Source organism: Pelmatolapia mariae, linkage group LG23, assembly GCF_036321145.2.
Source record: "Pelmatolapia mariae isolate MD_Pm_ZW linkage group LG23, Pm_UMD_F_2, whole genome shotgun sequence".
NCBI classification, from domain to species: Eukaryota; Metazoa; Chordata; class Actinopteri; order Cichliformes; family Cichlidae; genus Pelmatolapia; species Pelmatolapia mariae.
The window spans coordinates 46,559,386-46,574,355 of record NC_086246.1 but is presented as its reverse complement, the minus strand read 5'-3'; the positions used below and the strand labels follow the sequence as shown (position 1 = coordinate 46,574,355).

The following is a 14,970-nucleotide window of genomic DNA, read 5'->3' as shown; positions in this document are numbered from 1 at the left end:
CAGTTTCTTTTCTACTCGAGTACTGAAAGCATTACACACAGTGTATTCTGCTTGTATTCTGCTTTTTAACGTTCACATGCCGATGGATGCATCAGAGACCAAGTTGGGGTTCAGCAACTTGCCCAAGGACACCTTGGTAAGAACTCCAGACTAGAGCACACAGAGATTGAACCAACAACCATCCAATTAGCAGATGACCTGCTCTACAACTCAATGACAAACAAGGAGGGACAACGAGAGGGGAAGAAAAATGGATCAAATGCAGCTGTAGGCATATGTGGGTATGTTGATTCTTACTGCCGCGCATCCAGTAGAGTCGCTACGGCCAGTTTATGACATCCTGAGTCTGGTAGAGACGTTTTAAAGGTGACACAAGATTAATCATAGAAGCACAAAAGTGATATTATTTCTTGATAAAGACACAATAGATGATCATCGTTCATGACACAAACGTGCTACCATTTGAGGTGTATGGAACAAGTGGGTGTTTCTCCTGCTGTGATGTAAGATCCTGATACTGATGTGACTGTATGAGCACCAAGTCCCGTTCAGAGCACTCTGTCCCCTCCAACAGAACATCCCAAGTAAACCTATGAGATAAAAACATGGCATGTCATGCCAGGTCCAGCTGTACATGGAACATGCTAGTGAACGATGGCAAACCGTCTGGCCTGCAGTCAGGACACGCGAGTTGTCCCTAACATTGCAGGTTTCCAAAAGAAAACAATCACCTGTAACAACTTGTTTACTGTATATGACCCTTGCCTGCAACTGCAGAAAAGAAAGCTGTCCATGATGGGACCAGTACAGAGGAATAAACCTGAGCTTCCTCCTGCACTTGTGTCAAATATGGACACACATTTGTTCTCATGAAAGTTTGCCTTCACTCAGACCCATGGCCTGGTGTTCCTACCATGCCAAAATATAGAAAACTGTCAGGTAATGAGTTGGAATAAAGTTGAATAAAACCTTGAAACACAGAGATGGATGATATTTTATACTTATGGCTTTATAAACAGTCAAAGCAGACGGGGTCATTTTTGAGCCCAGAGGACAACAGATGTGATTATTTGCTGCCAGTAAAAATCTTGAAGTAGTTTAAAAACAGCTTTCTAAATTAACTTTGACATAAACCCATCTGTGATAATCTGTTAAAGCAACCGACTCTGGTTGTGAAACGATAATCACAATAACTGATGATTTGAGTTATTTTTTACCCGAAAACAAAGAAAAAATTCATTTTTATAAGGTTTTTATCAGAGTTAAATTTGAAATGGAATAAAAAAAATGTGTCAAAATGTTTGAATTAAGTTTTAATTAAAAGTGGGGAAAAAATCCACTTCATAGTAATTAAGTATCAATCAAACCAGATGGGGACATTTTTGACCCCTGAGGACCACAGGTGTGATTATGTGCTGCCATTTAAAAATTATAAATGCTTCAAAAAAAACTTTCTCACTAAAGTTCAATATACAGCACTCTGTAGTTAGTCAGATAGTCAAAATAATCTGAACATTTAAATATTTTATTTTCTTGTTTTATTTCCACTCGAAAACACAGTGTACTTTATGTAAACAAGGTCTGGTGGCCCTAAAATGTAAAATGTTGGGTAAATTATGTATTAATGTGTTGGTCTTAAGTAAAACTAAGGTGTAACACTGAATTGATTGTCAATTTATACTTTATACGTTAAGAAATACTCAAATTAAATGGGGACATTTTTGACCCCTGAGGACCACAGGTGTGATTATGTGCTGCCATTTAAAATTTATAAACACTTCAAAAAAAACTTTCTCACTAAAGTTCAACATACAGCACTCTGTAGTTAGTCAGATAGTCAAAATTATCTGAACATTTAAATATTTTATTTTCTCAATTTGTTTTTGCTCAAAAACAGGGTGTATTTTATGTAAACAAGGTCTGGTGGCCCTAAAATGTATAATGTTGGGTAAATTTTGCGTTAATGTGTTGGTCTTAAGTAAAACTAAGATGTAACACTGAATTGATTAACAATTTATACTTTATACTTTAAAAAACAGTCAAATGAAGTGGGGACATTTTTGACCCCTGAGGACCACAGGTGTGATTATGTGCTGCCATTTAAAAATTATAAATGGTTCAAAAAAAACTTTCTCACTAAAGTTCAACATACAGCACTCTGTAGTTAGTCAGATAGTCAAAATTATCGAAACAATTAAATATTTCATTTTCTTGTTTTATTTTCGCTTAAAAAACAGGGTGTATTTTTTGTAAACAAGGTCTGGTGGCCCTAAAATGTATAATGTTGGGTAAATTTTGTGTTAATGTGTTGGTCTTAAGTAAAACTAAGATGTAACACTGAATTGATTAACAATTTATACTTTATACTTTAAAAAACAGTCAAATGAAGTGGGGACATTTTTGACCCCTGAGGACCACAGGTGTATAGAAATCGGGAGGACATTATGAGGGTTAAGTTAAATTAAGGTTATTCATATATACCAGTCTTAAAATATTATCAGGCAACTTTACGTCTCTGCACGTTATACTCCTGTCATACCTGCTGTGTGTTATACTGGCTTCTCTGAAACCAACAAAAGCTAAAAATGAATATGTCTCAACAAGCAAAACAATCCTGGTAGAAAATGTGTCTGAAAAATGTACTTAAACTGTTTTTTCCCCCCTTTTTTCTTTGATACTGAATATCAATCATGCAAAATTACAGTGTTGAATATATAAACATTTTCAGTGCACGCCATATTGCAGTCTGTAATATGGAACATAGCTACCAACCAAATTAAAAGAAGCTCAAACTTCGATAAGACAGTCTGTATGACCGCTATTTTCTTCCTAGATGTCAAAAAGATATTGCCCGAGTGCCATGAACCACCCATTTTTACACTTTGTGGTCATCCTATTATATGCACCATGTAACCTAAAGAAATCCCATAAAACTGCTCTGCCATAAAGCCGACTTTGGGATATCTAAAATGTTTCTGTTGACACCACTGCGATGGTTTTAAATAAGATGTTTTAGCACTGAGGTTTAGCTGCAGTTATCTTCTGGCTTGTATTATATTCAAAGGTTTTTCAAATATTCTCATAAATGACAAGAACCACTTGTCAGTGCATTATTAGTGCACAACACCACTTTCACTCTAAATATACATACACAACAACATTATACACTCCACAAAAGGTTAAACGCAATAAAAATAGGTTTTATAGCAGAGCTCTTGTACTGAATTGTGGCAGACTACAAGTGCAACTAATAAAGAGGCAACTCCGTGTGCGGATTTTTGAAGCAAACACTGTTGCCGGATGCCTGTTTGAAAATGGCTTTAGTGTGTGCAACATCCATCCAAGTTGAGACAAACAAATAGATTACTTAGAGGGAAATGAGATACATAGTTTTTTTAATGTTACTAATTAGATTTTCCTCTATATTTGGATTAATTATGGTTAATTAGATAGTAATTACATGCTGGAAGGCTACATTTTATTAGAAACTTGCAGGACAGTAGGTAAAAAACAAATAAAAGTAAACCTTTGTCCTACTGTTAACCCGTAAAGTGCTGCACTCAGTTTTGCTTATTAGTAGTGAAACAGAAATCAGGCCATGGTTAAAGCTTCTCAAAGGCAGGGATACAATGTAATCAACAGTAAAAAATAATCATTAAGATATATATACACTATAAGAATTACACATTTCCTTCCATAGTGAAGTTTCAGATTTTATAAAGACACACGTCGTTTTTCATGATTTTCTCATGACAATCAACCTCTTTCTCATTTTCCCTCATATTGTAATGCTCATTTGATTCATCCTTAATTCCTCTAATTATGTTGCATGAGTAAAATGAGAAGACTGCCACTTTCATCAGTGAATCAAATGTTATAAGATATTTAAAACACAAATAACACAAGAACTGGTCATTTATGATCATTTGATACCAAATCAGTGCATTCATAAGACATGAATACTTTGAGATGGTATGACACTAATTCTTGCACTGAGATCTGTCTGCTACAACAAATCTGCAGACACTTCACATGAACTGTGTGTACTGTGTGTATATGGTGTGACCACAGTTTATTTTTACTACAAGCCAACAGCCTGTTTGGTCTCGCTACAGGGGACTGCTCCCTTCACATTCTGTGATTTGTCACCTATCCGCTCCCAGTATGCCAACACGGTCACCATACACACGCAGGCGCACGTTAACAGACAATTGCATGTGCATATACACAAGAGCCCACCCACTCCTTTCAGCCCCAACTGTCCGCCGCTAAAATAGCTGACACAGAATAACGAGCTCCTGACACCCAAAATGATATCGATAACACTTGGAGGAAAGGCAACGGTGCTGCTAAAAAGACACAGCAGTCAGTGTACGAGTGAGAAGATGAGGAGAGGCAGGGAAGAGAGAGAGCAACGGAGGGTCATTAACTGCCAACACCGTATAACTACCACTTAGCCTAACTAGCATGGAAAGCAGCAAACTGCCAAATTACTTCTTCCACACATATTCTGCTGACATGTGGATGCTTTCTCAGGGGAGAGCTACAGTACAATTTTTGTTTTTTTAATTCACAGCTGAAAAAAAGAAAAGATTTAAAAAAAAATTGGGGGTCAAGGTATGACACGCAAAAAAAAAACCAAACCTAAACAAAAACCCTCTTGATCTTCTAACAAACTAACTAATGCTCATTGCAGATACATGCCCCGTATTAGCCACAGAGCTTTTCTTTTTTGATAAAATAAAACATTTCAACAAAGTTAAGATGATTCATAGAGACACGGGAAACTCGGCTCACAAAATGTTATACTTCAAAATGTCCCAGACTACGTCACAACTTATTAGGATCCACAATTACATAATTATGCACTCAAGAAGACCTTACAGCTGCTTTTTTTTATCCAATGTTAAATTGATAAATGCTGATAACGGTACTGGTACTGGATCTGAAACTACACTGCTCAACCATTAATTTCAAAAATATTCTGAAGAACACATAAAACACTAACCACTGCTGGTAAATTTCCATTAAATCATTTCTTTCCCTTTTTGTTTTTAGCTCACAGACCATGTCCTCAGGGACATTAGCTTCAAAAAAGAAAACCAATTCCGTTATTAATCACAGAAGTGGCACTGTACATCCTCAATCATTCTGCCTGGATGTGTCTTCAAATTACAGTGCACACAAAATTACACGTCGGGGACAATGACAGACAGCAAATACTCATACAAACAAAGAACTCAAATACTGCAACCATACGAATAGTGCAAGGTAATATTGTAAAGACATATTCCCACAAACAAAAAATGTGTACCCTTCATATCTATCATTATCCGTCCAATCCCCTCAAAGTAAAAAATAAAAATGATCTTTGTCATCCTGTGATAACCAAGTAGAATAAAGCAGATATATTATTTCTTTGGATGATGTTACCTGATACTGATGAAAGACCAATCACATGCTCAGCTGCCAACTATGATTGTATTACTGCTATGACTTTATCCTGAGCTGCCTGACATTTCAGAGAAAAAGGTTGCTAATGCTGTCACGCATTCACTAAGACAACCCGAGAAACCTCTGGATGAAGAACACCGACTTCACAGGCTTTCCCAGAAAATCTCTATTGTTACTGCGTGTTAATGTGTGATCTTTCAAGCAAGGTATAAATAATAGATATGAAGTGTGGCTGTCATATACACAACTTCTGAAGAGAAAGATGCAAAGGAAAACCTTTGGCAAGCAACAATATCATAGCGAAGATGACAAAGAAGGATGACAAAATTATTATTTGCATAACACACAAAGAGTGTGGCACCAGACGTTCCTCTCATCTTCTCAAAATGTCACAAAGGATGTGAAATGCGAATGTGCACTGCCAGGTCAAACGTCTCCTAATAAAGCTATGAAAGCAGCATTGGCTCCCTCTCCTCTTTATAAGTGGAGATATAGCACCACCTGGTGTTTGAACTGTACTCATGCCACTTCCTATAACAATTTATAGTGTATAGGCAGCAGAATGACAAGAAAGGATTTATCCCCATAATAAGGATGGGAGTTAGAGAGTACCTGTTTTTGCTGGTGCTGGCAGTAGGGGCAATGTCGGGGGTCAGGACATACAGGCTGTTGTTCTTGGGCAGGTGTAAACTTCTCAGCACCATCTGAGTACACACACATAAACATACACAACTGTAAAAAGGTTCTGTGAATGAGTTATAGCTGTAGAGACAATATAAATTAGATTGGCTCCTAAATGTAACACCTGTCTGGTAATGTAAAACAATTAACAGAAGGAGCAGACTTGTGTTATATCACCTGTGCTTCTCATTTTTCTTAGTGTCTTAATGTGTTAATTCAACTCAATACAATTCAGCTTTATTTATACAGCACCAATTCACAACAACAGTCACCTCAAGGTGCTTTATAAAAATTAAAGCTTTTAACTCACACTATCAGACACATCTCCGCTCTTCCACCCTTTCAACTGCATTTTGGACACTGGAACACCAAGCTCTGTTTCAAGGATCTGTTTGATTTCTCCTATGGATTGGATTAGACAAAGAAAGGAAAATTGACCTTTTGTTTGCAAAAGTCAGTGTGAAAGCGTTAAATATGGACACGGTACATCTGTGCGAGTTTGTGGTGCTCACCAACTGTGCTGCCCTCCTCAACCACCAGCTCTACAGAGCGTTGCCGGTACTCGACCCTGAAGTTGAGCATCCGGGACTGACGCTCTACGATGTGTCGGGAAGAAGGGTTGATTGGGCAAAAAGCTGAAGCTGAGGACGATGGAGGTGAAGAAGACGAAGATGAAGAAGAGGGGGGAGGAACTGCGCTTCCCGCTGCTGCGTCAGCTGCTTCTGAGAGGCTAGGAGGTCCGTACATTGTGGCCTGACTCGCCTCACTGGAAAAGTTACTACAGGAAGACGGTCAGAAAAGAAATTCAAAATAAAACTAAAATGACTTCCTGGTGGTTGTATGCTGCTTCAAATTATTCAAGTTATAGTGCAGCTCCATGTCTGTGTAAACTCATACAGCATATTTACTTTAACAGTTAGGCAGCAAAAGCAGGTATAACCAATTCAATAAAAGAGATATATGGTCACAATCTCCCCTTGTGCCCCTCAGTTATGGTGCTGAATAATGACTGAAAAATTGCTTTTGGCAAACATTATGATGGGGCAATAAAGCTGACCTTTGACTGTTTGGATACTTAATGTCATCAGTTTATCCTATTAGAAATTTGTGTGAAACTTTCAGGCATAAGAGGCTTGCGTTATAGCCAAAAACTTGTTTTGTTATGTCATAAAGACCTTGACTTTTGGCCACCAAATATTGATCAGGTTATGCTTCAAGTCCAAGTGAATGTTTGCTTCAATGCATCTATGTGACACAGACTGCTACCAGCACAAAGACGATAAATTTGGCGAGTGGTTTTCTCTCCTATCCTCTAAATATCTGTTTACCCTATTGTGTGTTTTATCTTTGTTGCCATTTCATACGACACAGTTGATAATGTCGTTTCTCATTTGACCAAGAACCAAGTATGTCCCTTGTTTCTTGAAATGCAGGCAGCAAGTGTTCTGAAATAGCAAGCGCAAAAGCCATGCTTAAACATTTTATCAGTCTAACAACAGTGGAGAGGTCACTGGCCTGAGCCGTATGTCGTCCGCCATAAAAACCTCCACAACAAACCTGAGCAACAGGAAAAGGACTACATCCAGCCATATGTTAGAATAATCTAACTGCGCCCCTGCTCATCAATTCAGTGAGAAATAAAATTAATCCACCAATAAATGGAAAATTAGCATTTTTTTCCCTAAAATCAGAATGTCATGTACTGAGTTACAAATACTGTGCACCCAAAGACAGCTCCTCACACGTGCGCTGATAAATTAATGACTTTCATTGTTTGTGTTATTAATTAAATTGTATTTTATAGATATAAACTTGTAACTTAGATGAAAATAACATAACATTTTACGTGTAATCGATGCAGGAAATCAACTAAAACAAAGGGTTCACATAATGGCTCTTGATGTTTTATAGTGTATATGCAATCAACATCAAGCTGTTGTGAAATATACCAACAAAGGAACAGAGACAACACATGTGCCATGAACTACAGAAAAATGGTGGGAAATACAAGTCAGGACATAGTTGGAAGTTCTCCTTTCTCACCATTTCCAATACTGGAAATACTCGGTTTGAGTAGAGCACGCAGCAAGGACACAGGACAACCACTCGTTAGCTTTGAATTTACTGAACTCATTAACTGTGCAACTGTCAAAGATCAGACATCACACCTAGACTTTGTACTGAAATGTTGGCAGATTAAATATCATATAATGGCCAATCCAACTGTGACAGGCACATTCGTAAGGCAGTGACTAGAAAAGTTTAGGGCTGCAATGCATGTGTGAAAACTACAATAAAAAGCATATCATGTTAATAATTGAAGGTGCTAACTGTACATTTGCTCTATAATCAGAGATGGTTTACATTTGAGACAGATGATGCAAAAAAAGAGATTTTGCAACAAATATGAAAGAACAAATATGAGAGATCCTGCCAAGATCATCTTTTTTTTTTAATGCTGAAAGTGCCCAGGGGAAATAAGGCTGATTTCAAGAGCTGTCAAAATGAATAGAAAAAAAGACCCCTATTGAAAAGGCAGTTAAAATATCTCTTATTATGTTCTGGGCGCAGTTTTATCCTTTACTACAAGTAGATGGCATTCTTCTCCATCTAAACCAAACTACTGAGGCCTTCACAGGACTCATGACTCCAACAGATGACGGAGCTGAGTCTCATGAGAAAATCATATTTAACGCTGTTAACAAGCTGCTTATGATTCTTAAATTGCTTAGTTATAAAGACACGATTAAAGACAGAAACACTGTTTAGACAGCAGTGCTGGAGTACCCTCCAACTGGCCCCAGATCAGGTCACGTCATCAGAGCCTGTTTACAGGACAACTCTGGCCTACTCATACCAATGCCAGCCACTGAGTGAATGTTTTGGCTGCTGATCACACTGCCAGCCAGCCTCCGTTCGTGACAGTGTGTGCCTTCAAGAAAGCCTGGCAATATCCTCATGGCGCAAGAGCTGAAAAAACTACAGCACATGCATGTGCACACGTGCGCATAAGTGACTTGCAAAATAAAACGGTTAAGGGGATGCCTCCAGTGGGAGGGTCTAGATTAACTAATTGTATTCATGGCCCAAGAGCTGACAATAGTTCACTCGTGCACATGCATGCATGTGTGCCTGTTCACATACACACATGCATTGTGTGCATGTGTATGCATTAGCTCACGAGTAACAACTAACTGTTTAAGGAAAGTGAATGGCACAAACCCTCTTAAAAGAAACCCGTTCTAATCAGAAACTGTGTTCAACTTGATTCTAAGCAGAAAGCTTCCTTGCGGGAAGTTTTTTTTTTTTTTATATCAATCCTCCATTAAAAAGCAGAATAGAAAAATCATAGCAGAAGCAATACCCTGCAGCTCAGTAGACTCTGGGTTATTATTTCCTGGATGTTGCTGCGTGTGACTGTTTTTATTGAGCAACACTTCTGTATCCACTATAACCGTGATAAAGTTCACAACGCCTTGTCAACACTGAGATGAGGACTTGATGTTCCTGCAAATACAGTCAGACTTTGGTTAAGATTTCCTTATTTATTTTCTGACTCGCATACGCAGGTGATGTACATCAGAGGCACATATTTCACTGAGAGTTTTTTGTGAATCCCCAAACTCATTTATGTGTTTTCACATCTGCCTGTGATTACATCTAACCTTTAACTTGGTCATTACGGTTTGACAAAAATACAAAAGTGTTCTGAACTTATGCAGCATTCCCTTGGAATCAAAAGGTGAGCTGGTACGTTTTCTCTTATTTAGAGCAGATTTGTGAGAATGTGGTTATTACCTTTGTAAGATCCCGTTTTCCTGTGGTATGACCCCATTGATGGCTGCCTGTAATAAATGCAGAAGTCAAAATTTCCGTTGTTGTCCTTTTGCTTTCAAACACCAAATAACACCATGACAAAATATGCAACCAACGTAAACTGGACTAATTTCAAAGAGGCTGGCAGATGCAGCATGGATCTCCAAACAGGTTTTGACTGTAATTACTGTAATAAACTACTTTTAGCAAACAAACTTCATTTAGGCCTCTATGGTCTTAGGTCTATTTTCATATATATATATATATATATATATATATATATATATATATATATATATATATATATATATATATATATATACATACACACACACACACACACACACATATATATATATACATATACACACATATATATATATATATATATATATATATATATATATATATATATATATATGAAAAATTAAATATCTTTCAATAAAATTTACACATTTTATACTGGCTGATTTGCAAACTCTGTCAGGCTGACAGGGAGAGTCTGACCTGTGCGTTCTGAAAGTTTACAAATTCTGTTACTTAAAAGAAGAAAAAACACTGAAGGAGGGTGAAAGATCAGAACAAAGGGAAATGAAAGGCCAAATATAGCCACTGTCTGCTTTGCAGTTTGCTTTTGTTTGAATCGACAATTGTTTGGATTCCTCTCGAACACTCACTATTCTACACTGCCAAACAGGCAAAGTAAAGCTGGTAAGCGCTGTTATAATCATATCCACTATTCATTGTTTGTATGAAAAGCAATACTAGAATTTTCTTGCAAAGAAAAGGTATAAGGAACTGTGAAATAGTGGCAAAAAAACACCCAGCCCCATCATCAAACATGCTATAATTGGCCTTCACTGGAGTATACAGTCATTATCTTTAGGTCTTACAACTGTCTCTGTTGTTTATCAAATGCCACACATTACTGGCTGGTGAACTGCCAGAAACTCAGTGGGCAGTTATCACAAACAAACATAACCTCAGCACTTATGAACACGACTCTTTGTCTCTTAACTGAAGCTTCCACCGGCTTCGGTTTTAACTTAAAGTCACAACTTTGTTTCTCTTTTCTGAGCTATTAATGTACGGTTTCTGTCACATTTTAAAATGTCACAGTGAGAAGAAGCTCAAATACATAATAAAATTAATCATTGATAGTTAAGTGTCAGATCCTGGCATTGTGCATGTGACCTCATAGTCACTTAGTCTCAGCTTGCTGGGACACTACAATATAACAGAGCTGGAGGTAGCATTAGGTGCGTGTATAAGTAAAAAAAAAGAAGAAGACTTTTAAAATCAACAGTGCATTCTTACTCAATACAAACATGCTCAGGCTATAAAAAGTTTAGCAGCATTTTAATGATCCATTTATTTGATCTTTCCTAGCACTAAAAACAGCTGCAAATGGGTCACCCTTCCTAAAAAAAATAAAAATCATGTCTGCTTTTATTACTGTAAATTTAAAAATAAAATAAAATGGGCAATAAGCACACAAGAGCAATGGCAATATTTCACACCACAAACCCCAACTTGGTGGCAGATGCAGTACTAAGGTATTGGGGTGAAACTCCACACTCACACTTAGCAAACACATTTGTTTTTACAAAAACTAACACCTACTGCAGAAGAACTGTGAGCCATCAGATTTACAGCTGCAGTGAGTCCAGCCTCCACTGTCTATCTCGCTGCCTGCTTTGAGCTCCTGCCAGCATCTATCTAAATATAGACTGACCTCTTCCAATATGCACTTCATGCTGAGAGGTGCATCATGAATTAATACAAACATGACGGGATTACATGAGGAAATCATTTGCCCATTACACGGTGTGTGCTACTGGATGTTAACTGCCCTCTTGAACCTGCCCTGTAGACAGACTAAGTCCGTGTGTCCAAGAGTAAAGCCCAATAGAGCCTGCAGATAATGAACTTACCACTAAATCCCAGTTATTAAGCTCTAACAGAGTGATTGCCTCTGCAATGTTGTCAATTCCAGTGCAAGCCTGTGAGGGGAAAGCAAAACAAAAAAATGAATTGAGCAGATTAATGCATTGTATGAGATCAAATTCGAAATGTGAAAAGAACAATAGCAGTTACAGTTTAACTACTACTCTATTACCCATAAAAGCAACGTGAAATGGTAACAGTCTTAAGAATGATTATGGACATTCAGTGATGTCTTGATCAAAACAAGGTTGCCAGTTTCTCAGAATCTCGGTAATACATATTCAGTATGACAACAAACTTGGGCTTTGATGTCAGTACCATTGAAATAAATTAGTATGTCTAGTTTAAATGTAAAACATTAATAAATAAATAGAAACAGACCCAGATAGTAAAACAGTAAAACACGTACTGAGCATTTTGGTTCTGTTGTGTTCAACTGGTCTTTAAACCAGCATGACATTTCAACCTATTAGACGTGTGTAAGAAATGTCTATTTTCTTTATAATAGGAGCAGTTAATACTTGGAAAACAATATTTATGCCAACATTAAGGAACATTTTATGCCTATTTAAAACGACCCTCTATAGAATTCATAAAGTTTTTACTTGATGATGAAGAGCTCTTCAAGTATCTACACAAAAGCAAAGTAACACTGGCATGTCCCTGCTGTCTGCTGATACCAGGAAAATTTGGTGTTAACAGGAAGAAATGAATTCAGAACAAAGTGTGATGCGGTGTTGAAACCAACAGCCCAGTACTACATATCAAGAATAAAATCCAAAGCAAACTAGTTGTGTGTATATAAAGTATATTATCATGCTGGCTAGACATAACCTGGACTTTAGCCCAGCCTTTGATACCACTGATCTTGATTCACAAGTCAAAGCCCTATCTTGGATTAGTTTACTTCATATCTTGCTGATAGAATGCTTTTGGTTTCAGTGGGCAAGATGTTTGGTCAGATCTGCTCTCATCATCCAGTGTCGTACAAGGATCTGGGTTAAGTACTCTGGTGCTTTCATTGTATAGTCTCCCTCTCTTTTAAATCTTGTGAACTGGATCTGGTTGAATAATTCTTTACAGTTAAATGCAGACAAAGACAGCACATCTAATTATTGCTCCTCAGAGCATTACTGCCAAATCAGACAGCAACTGGGGTCCCTTTTATCCAATCTAAAACCTGACATGCTAAATCATGGGATATTTTGTTTGTTTTTCAGTCTTTGACATTTAATGCTCACATTAAGTCTCTGATATGCTGGTGTTTTGTTTTGTTTTGTTTTCCATTTGAGAAATATTACTAAACTCTAAAAGTCAATTGGTGATGCTTGTTTAAGACTTTGCCTCCTCTTGCTTGGATTGCTCATTCTTTTAAGTCCTTACATTCCACCCCACTTTTAAGGGTTTTGCATTGCCTTCCTATCAGGTTTAGATTTCGGTTTCAAATCTTGGTTCTTACGTTTATGGCCCACTGCACCCCTCAGGTCCTCAGATTGGGGCCTTCTTGTGATTCTGCGTACCCATTTGAAAACAAAAGGGAATTCTGCCTCCAAACCTTAGCTCCAAAATATGGAAGAGGTTACCACTGTTTAGAAAAAACAACTAAATTGTTAAGATAAGTATTTAAGTAGTGGTTGTGATTTTTTTTGTTGTTTTGCTTGGTTAATGTGTGTCAACTTTGCGAATAGTGTGGGCTAGTTTTTATCCATTCACCTTTTTAAAGCACTTTTTGACAGTCCTTTGTCTCGAAAAGCGCTATAAAAATAAAATTCACTTACTTCCCTAACAGTATACTAAAGTAATCTTGCAAACAAAACTACAGTAACAAGCTCTTCACCGGGGAGCATGCGCACAGTTAGCTAAACACAAACAGAAGATGACGATTATATGCTGTTCTAGTAAAGACTGTCAGATAAACAGGATCATAAATTACTGCCAGTTTGCAAAGGTTTATCGCCATTATCGCGGCATATTCACGGCAAACTGGGGTTAAAATTTAGAGTCTTTATGGATGACACAGTTTCTGATAAGGATTTGAAATGCTGGCAAAACAATGTGTAAACAAGCTGACAGCAGCGGTTAGCCCCGAAAATTCCCTCTCAGTAGTAGTTGGATCGTTATCCTTCAATGATGTAAACGATTCAAAAGATTAGATGACTGTTGTCATCTGTCTGGGTTATCTTTTCTGTTATGTAGTTATTGGTCACACAGATAACAGGCTTCTTCATAATCAGGTAGCAAGTTGTCACTGTGTTAGCTCAGCGTGCTAACCACAGAAACACCAGCTCAGGTCTGCCGTTTACCACGCCAGTCCGAGGCGTTTCAACAACAACAGGCACATTATTGCCCACCTCGTACAATATGAGGGGCTAAGAAAAAATGACACTCACCTGAAAATCGGCCAGAATCATTTCTCTATCCATGTTGCTATCGCCGCTTTCGGAGGCCATGGCAATGACTGGCTAAAAGCAGTTCTTGTTCCACTGGCTCTCGCTGCTTTCTGTACTCACACACGGACGCTGAGTGCTGGTTTAACTGTTTGCTTAGGCGTGGCGGCGAGTGAGCGAGCTGTCAAATTGAGAAATGTTGAACTTTCTTTGATTTTTAACTGCTTCAAATAAACAAAATGCTGTAAAGTAACGTTACAGTGTTCAGTTATCTCATATCATTATTGTCAGCTTTACGGCTGACGTAAACCGGAGATTTTGTCGCAGATTGTCGTAAAAAAAAAAACCCAAAACCCTAAAGGCGATAAAGGGAGGTTAACTTTCATGTAGCTGCATGAAATCAGCGCTTCTCTTCTTAATGACTGTACCACTATAAATATGTTTACTATGCACATGTCTGCAGACTGGAGTCATACATATTTAATATTCTATTAGCCAGGGCTTCCACATGCCTAAGCTTTAGGAGTGACACCAGAAATGATATGACTTTGCCCAAGTGTTATTACAGAGTTGTAAGGTCATTTAGATTTTATAGACCAGTCTTGTAAATGTGACATAGGTGAAGAGTTCACACAGCCAGCCCATGCAGTAACAGGCTCCTCCTCCAGGTCAGCAACTCCGCCTG

The 14,970-nt window shown here is 37.8% G+C and overlaps 1 protein-coding gene across 1 annotated transcript in view; it reads right to left on the bottom strand.

Annotated features, from left to right (window-relative positions):
- The window catches only part of faf1 (Fas (TNFRSF6) associated factor 1), a 64,462-nt gene extending 49,885 nt beyond the window's left edge, over positions 1-14,577 (bottom strand). The window contains exons 1-6 of the mRNA XM_063467113.1: positions 14,289-14,577; positions 11,886-11,954; positions 9,934-9,980; positions 6,648-6,913; positions 6,446-6,537; positions 6,067-6,158 (exon numbers count right to left, since the gene is read on the bottom strand). Of these exons, the coding sequence (XP_063323183.1) occupies positions 6,067-6,158; positions 6,446-6,537; positions 6,648-6,913; positions 9,934-9,980; positions 11,886-11,954; positions 14,289-14,348 (626 nt within the window). The 5' untranslated portion in view covers positions 14,349-14,577. The remainder of the gene's footprint in view (positions 1-6,066; positions 6,159-6,445; positions 6,538-6,647; positions 6,914-9,933; positions 9,981-11,885; positions 11,955-14,288) is intronic.
- Positions 14,578-14,970: the final 393 nt, after the last annotated feature.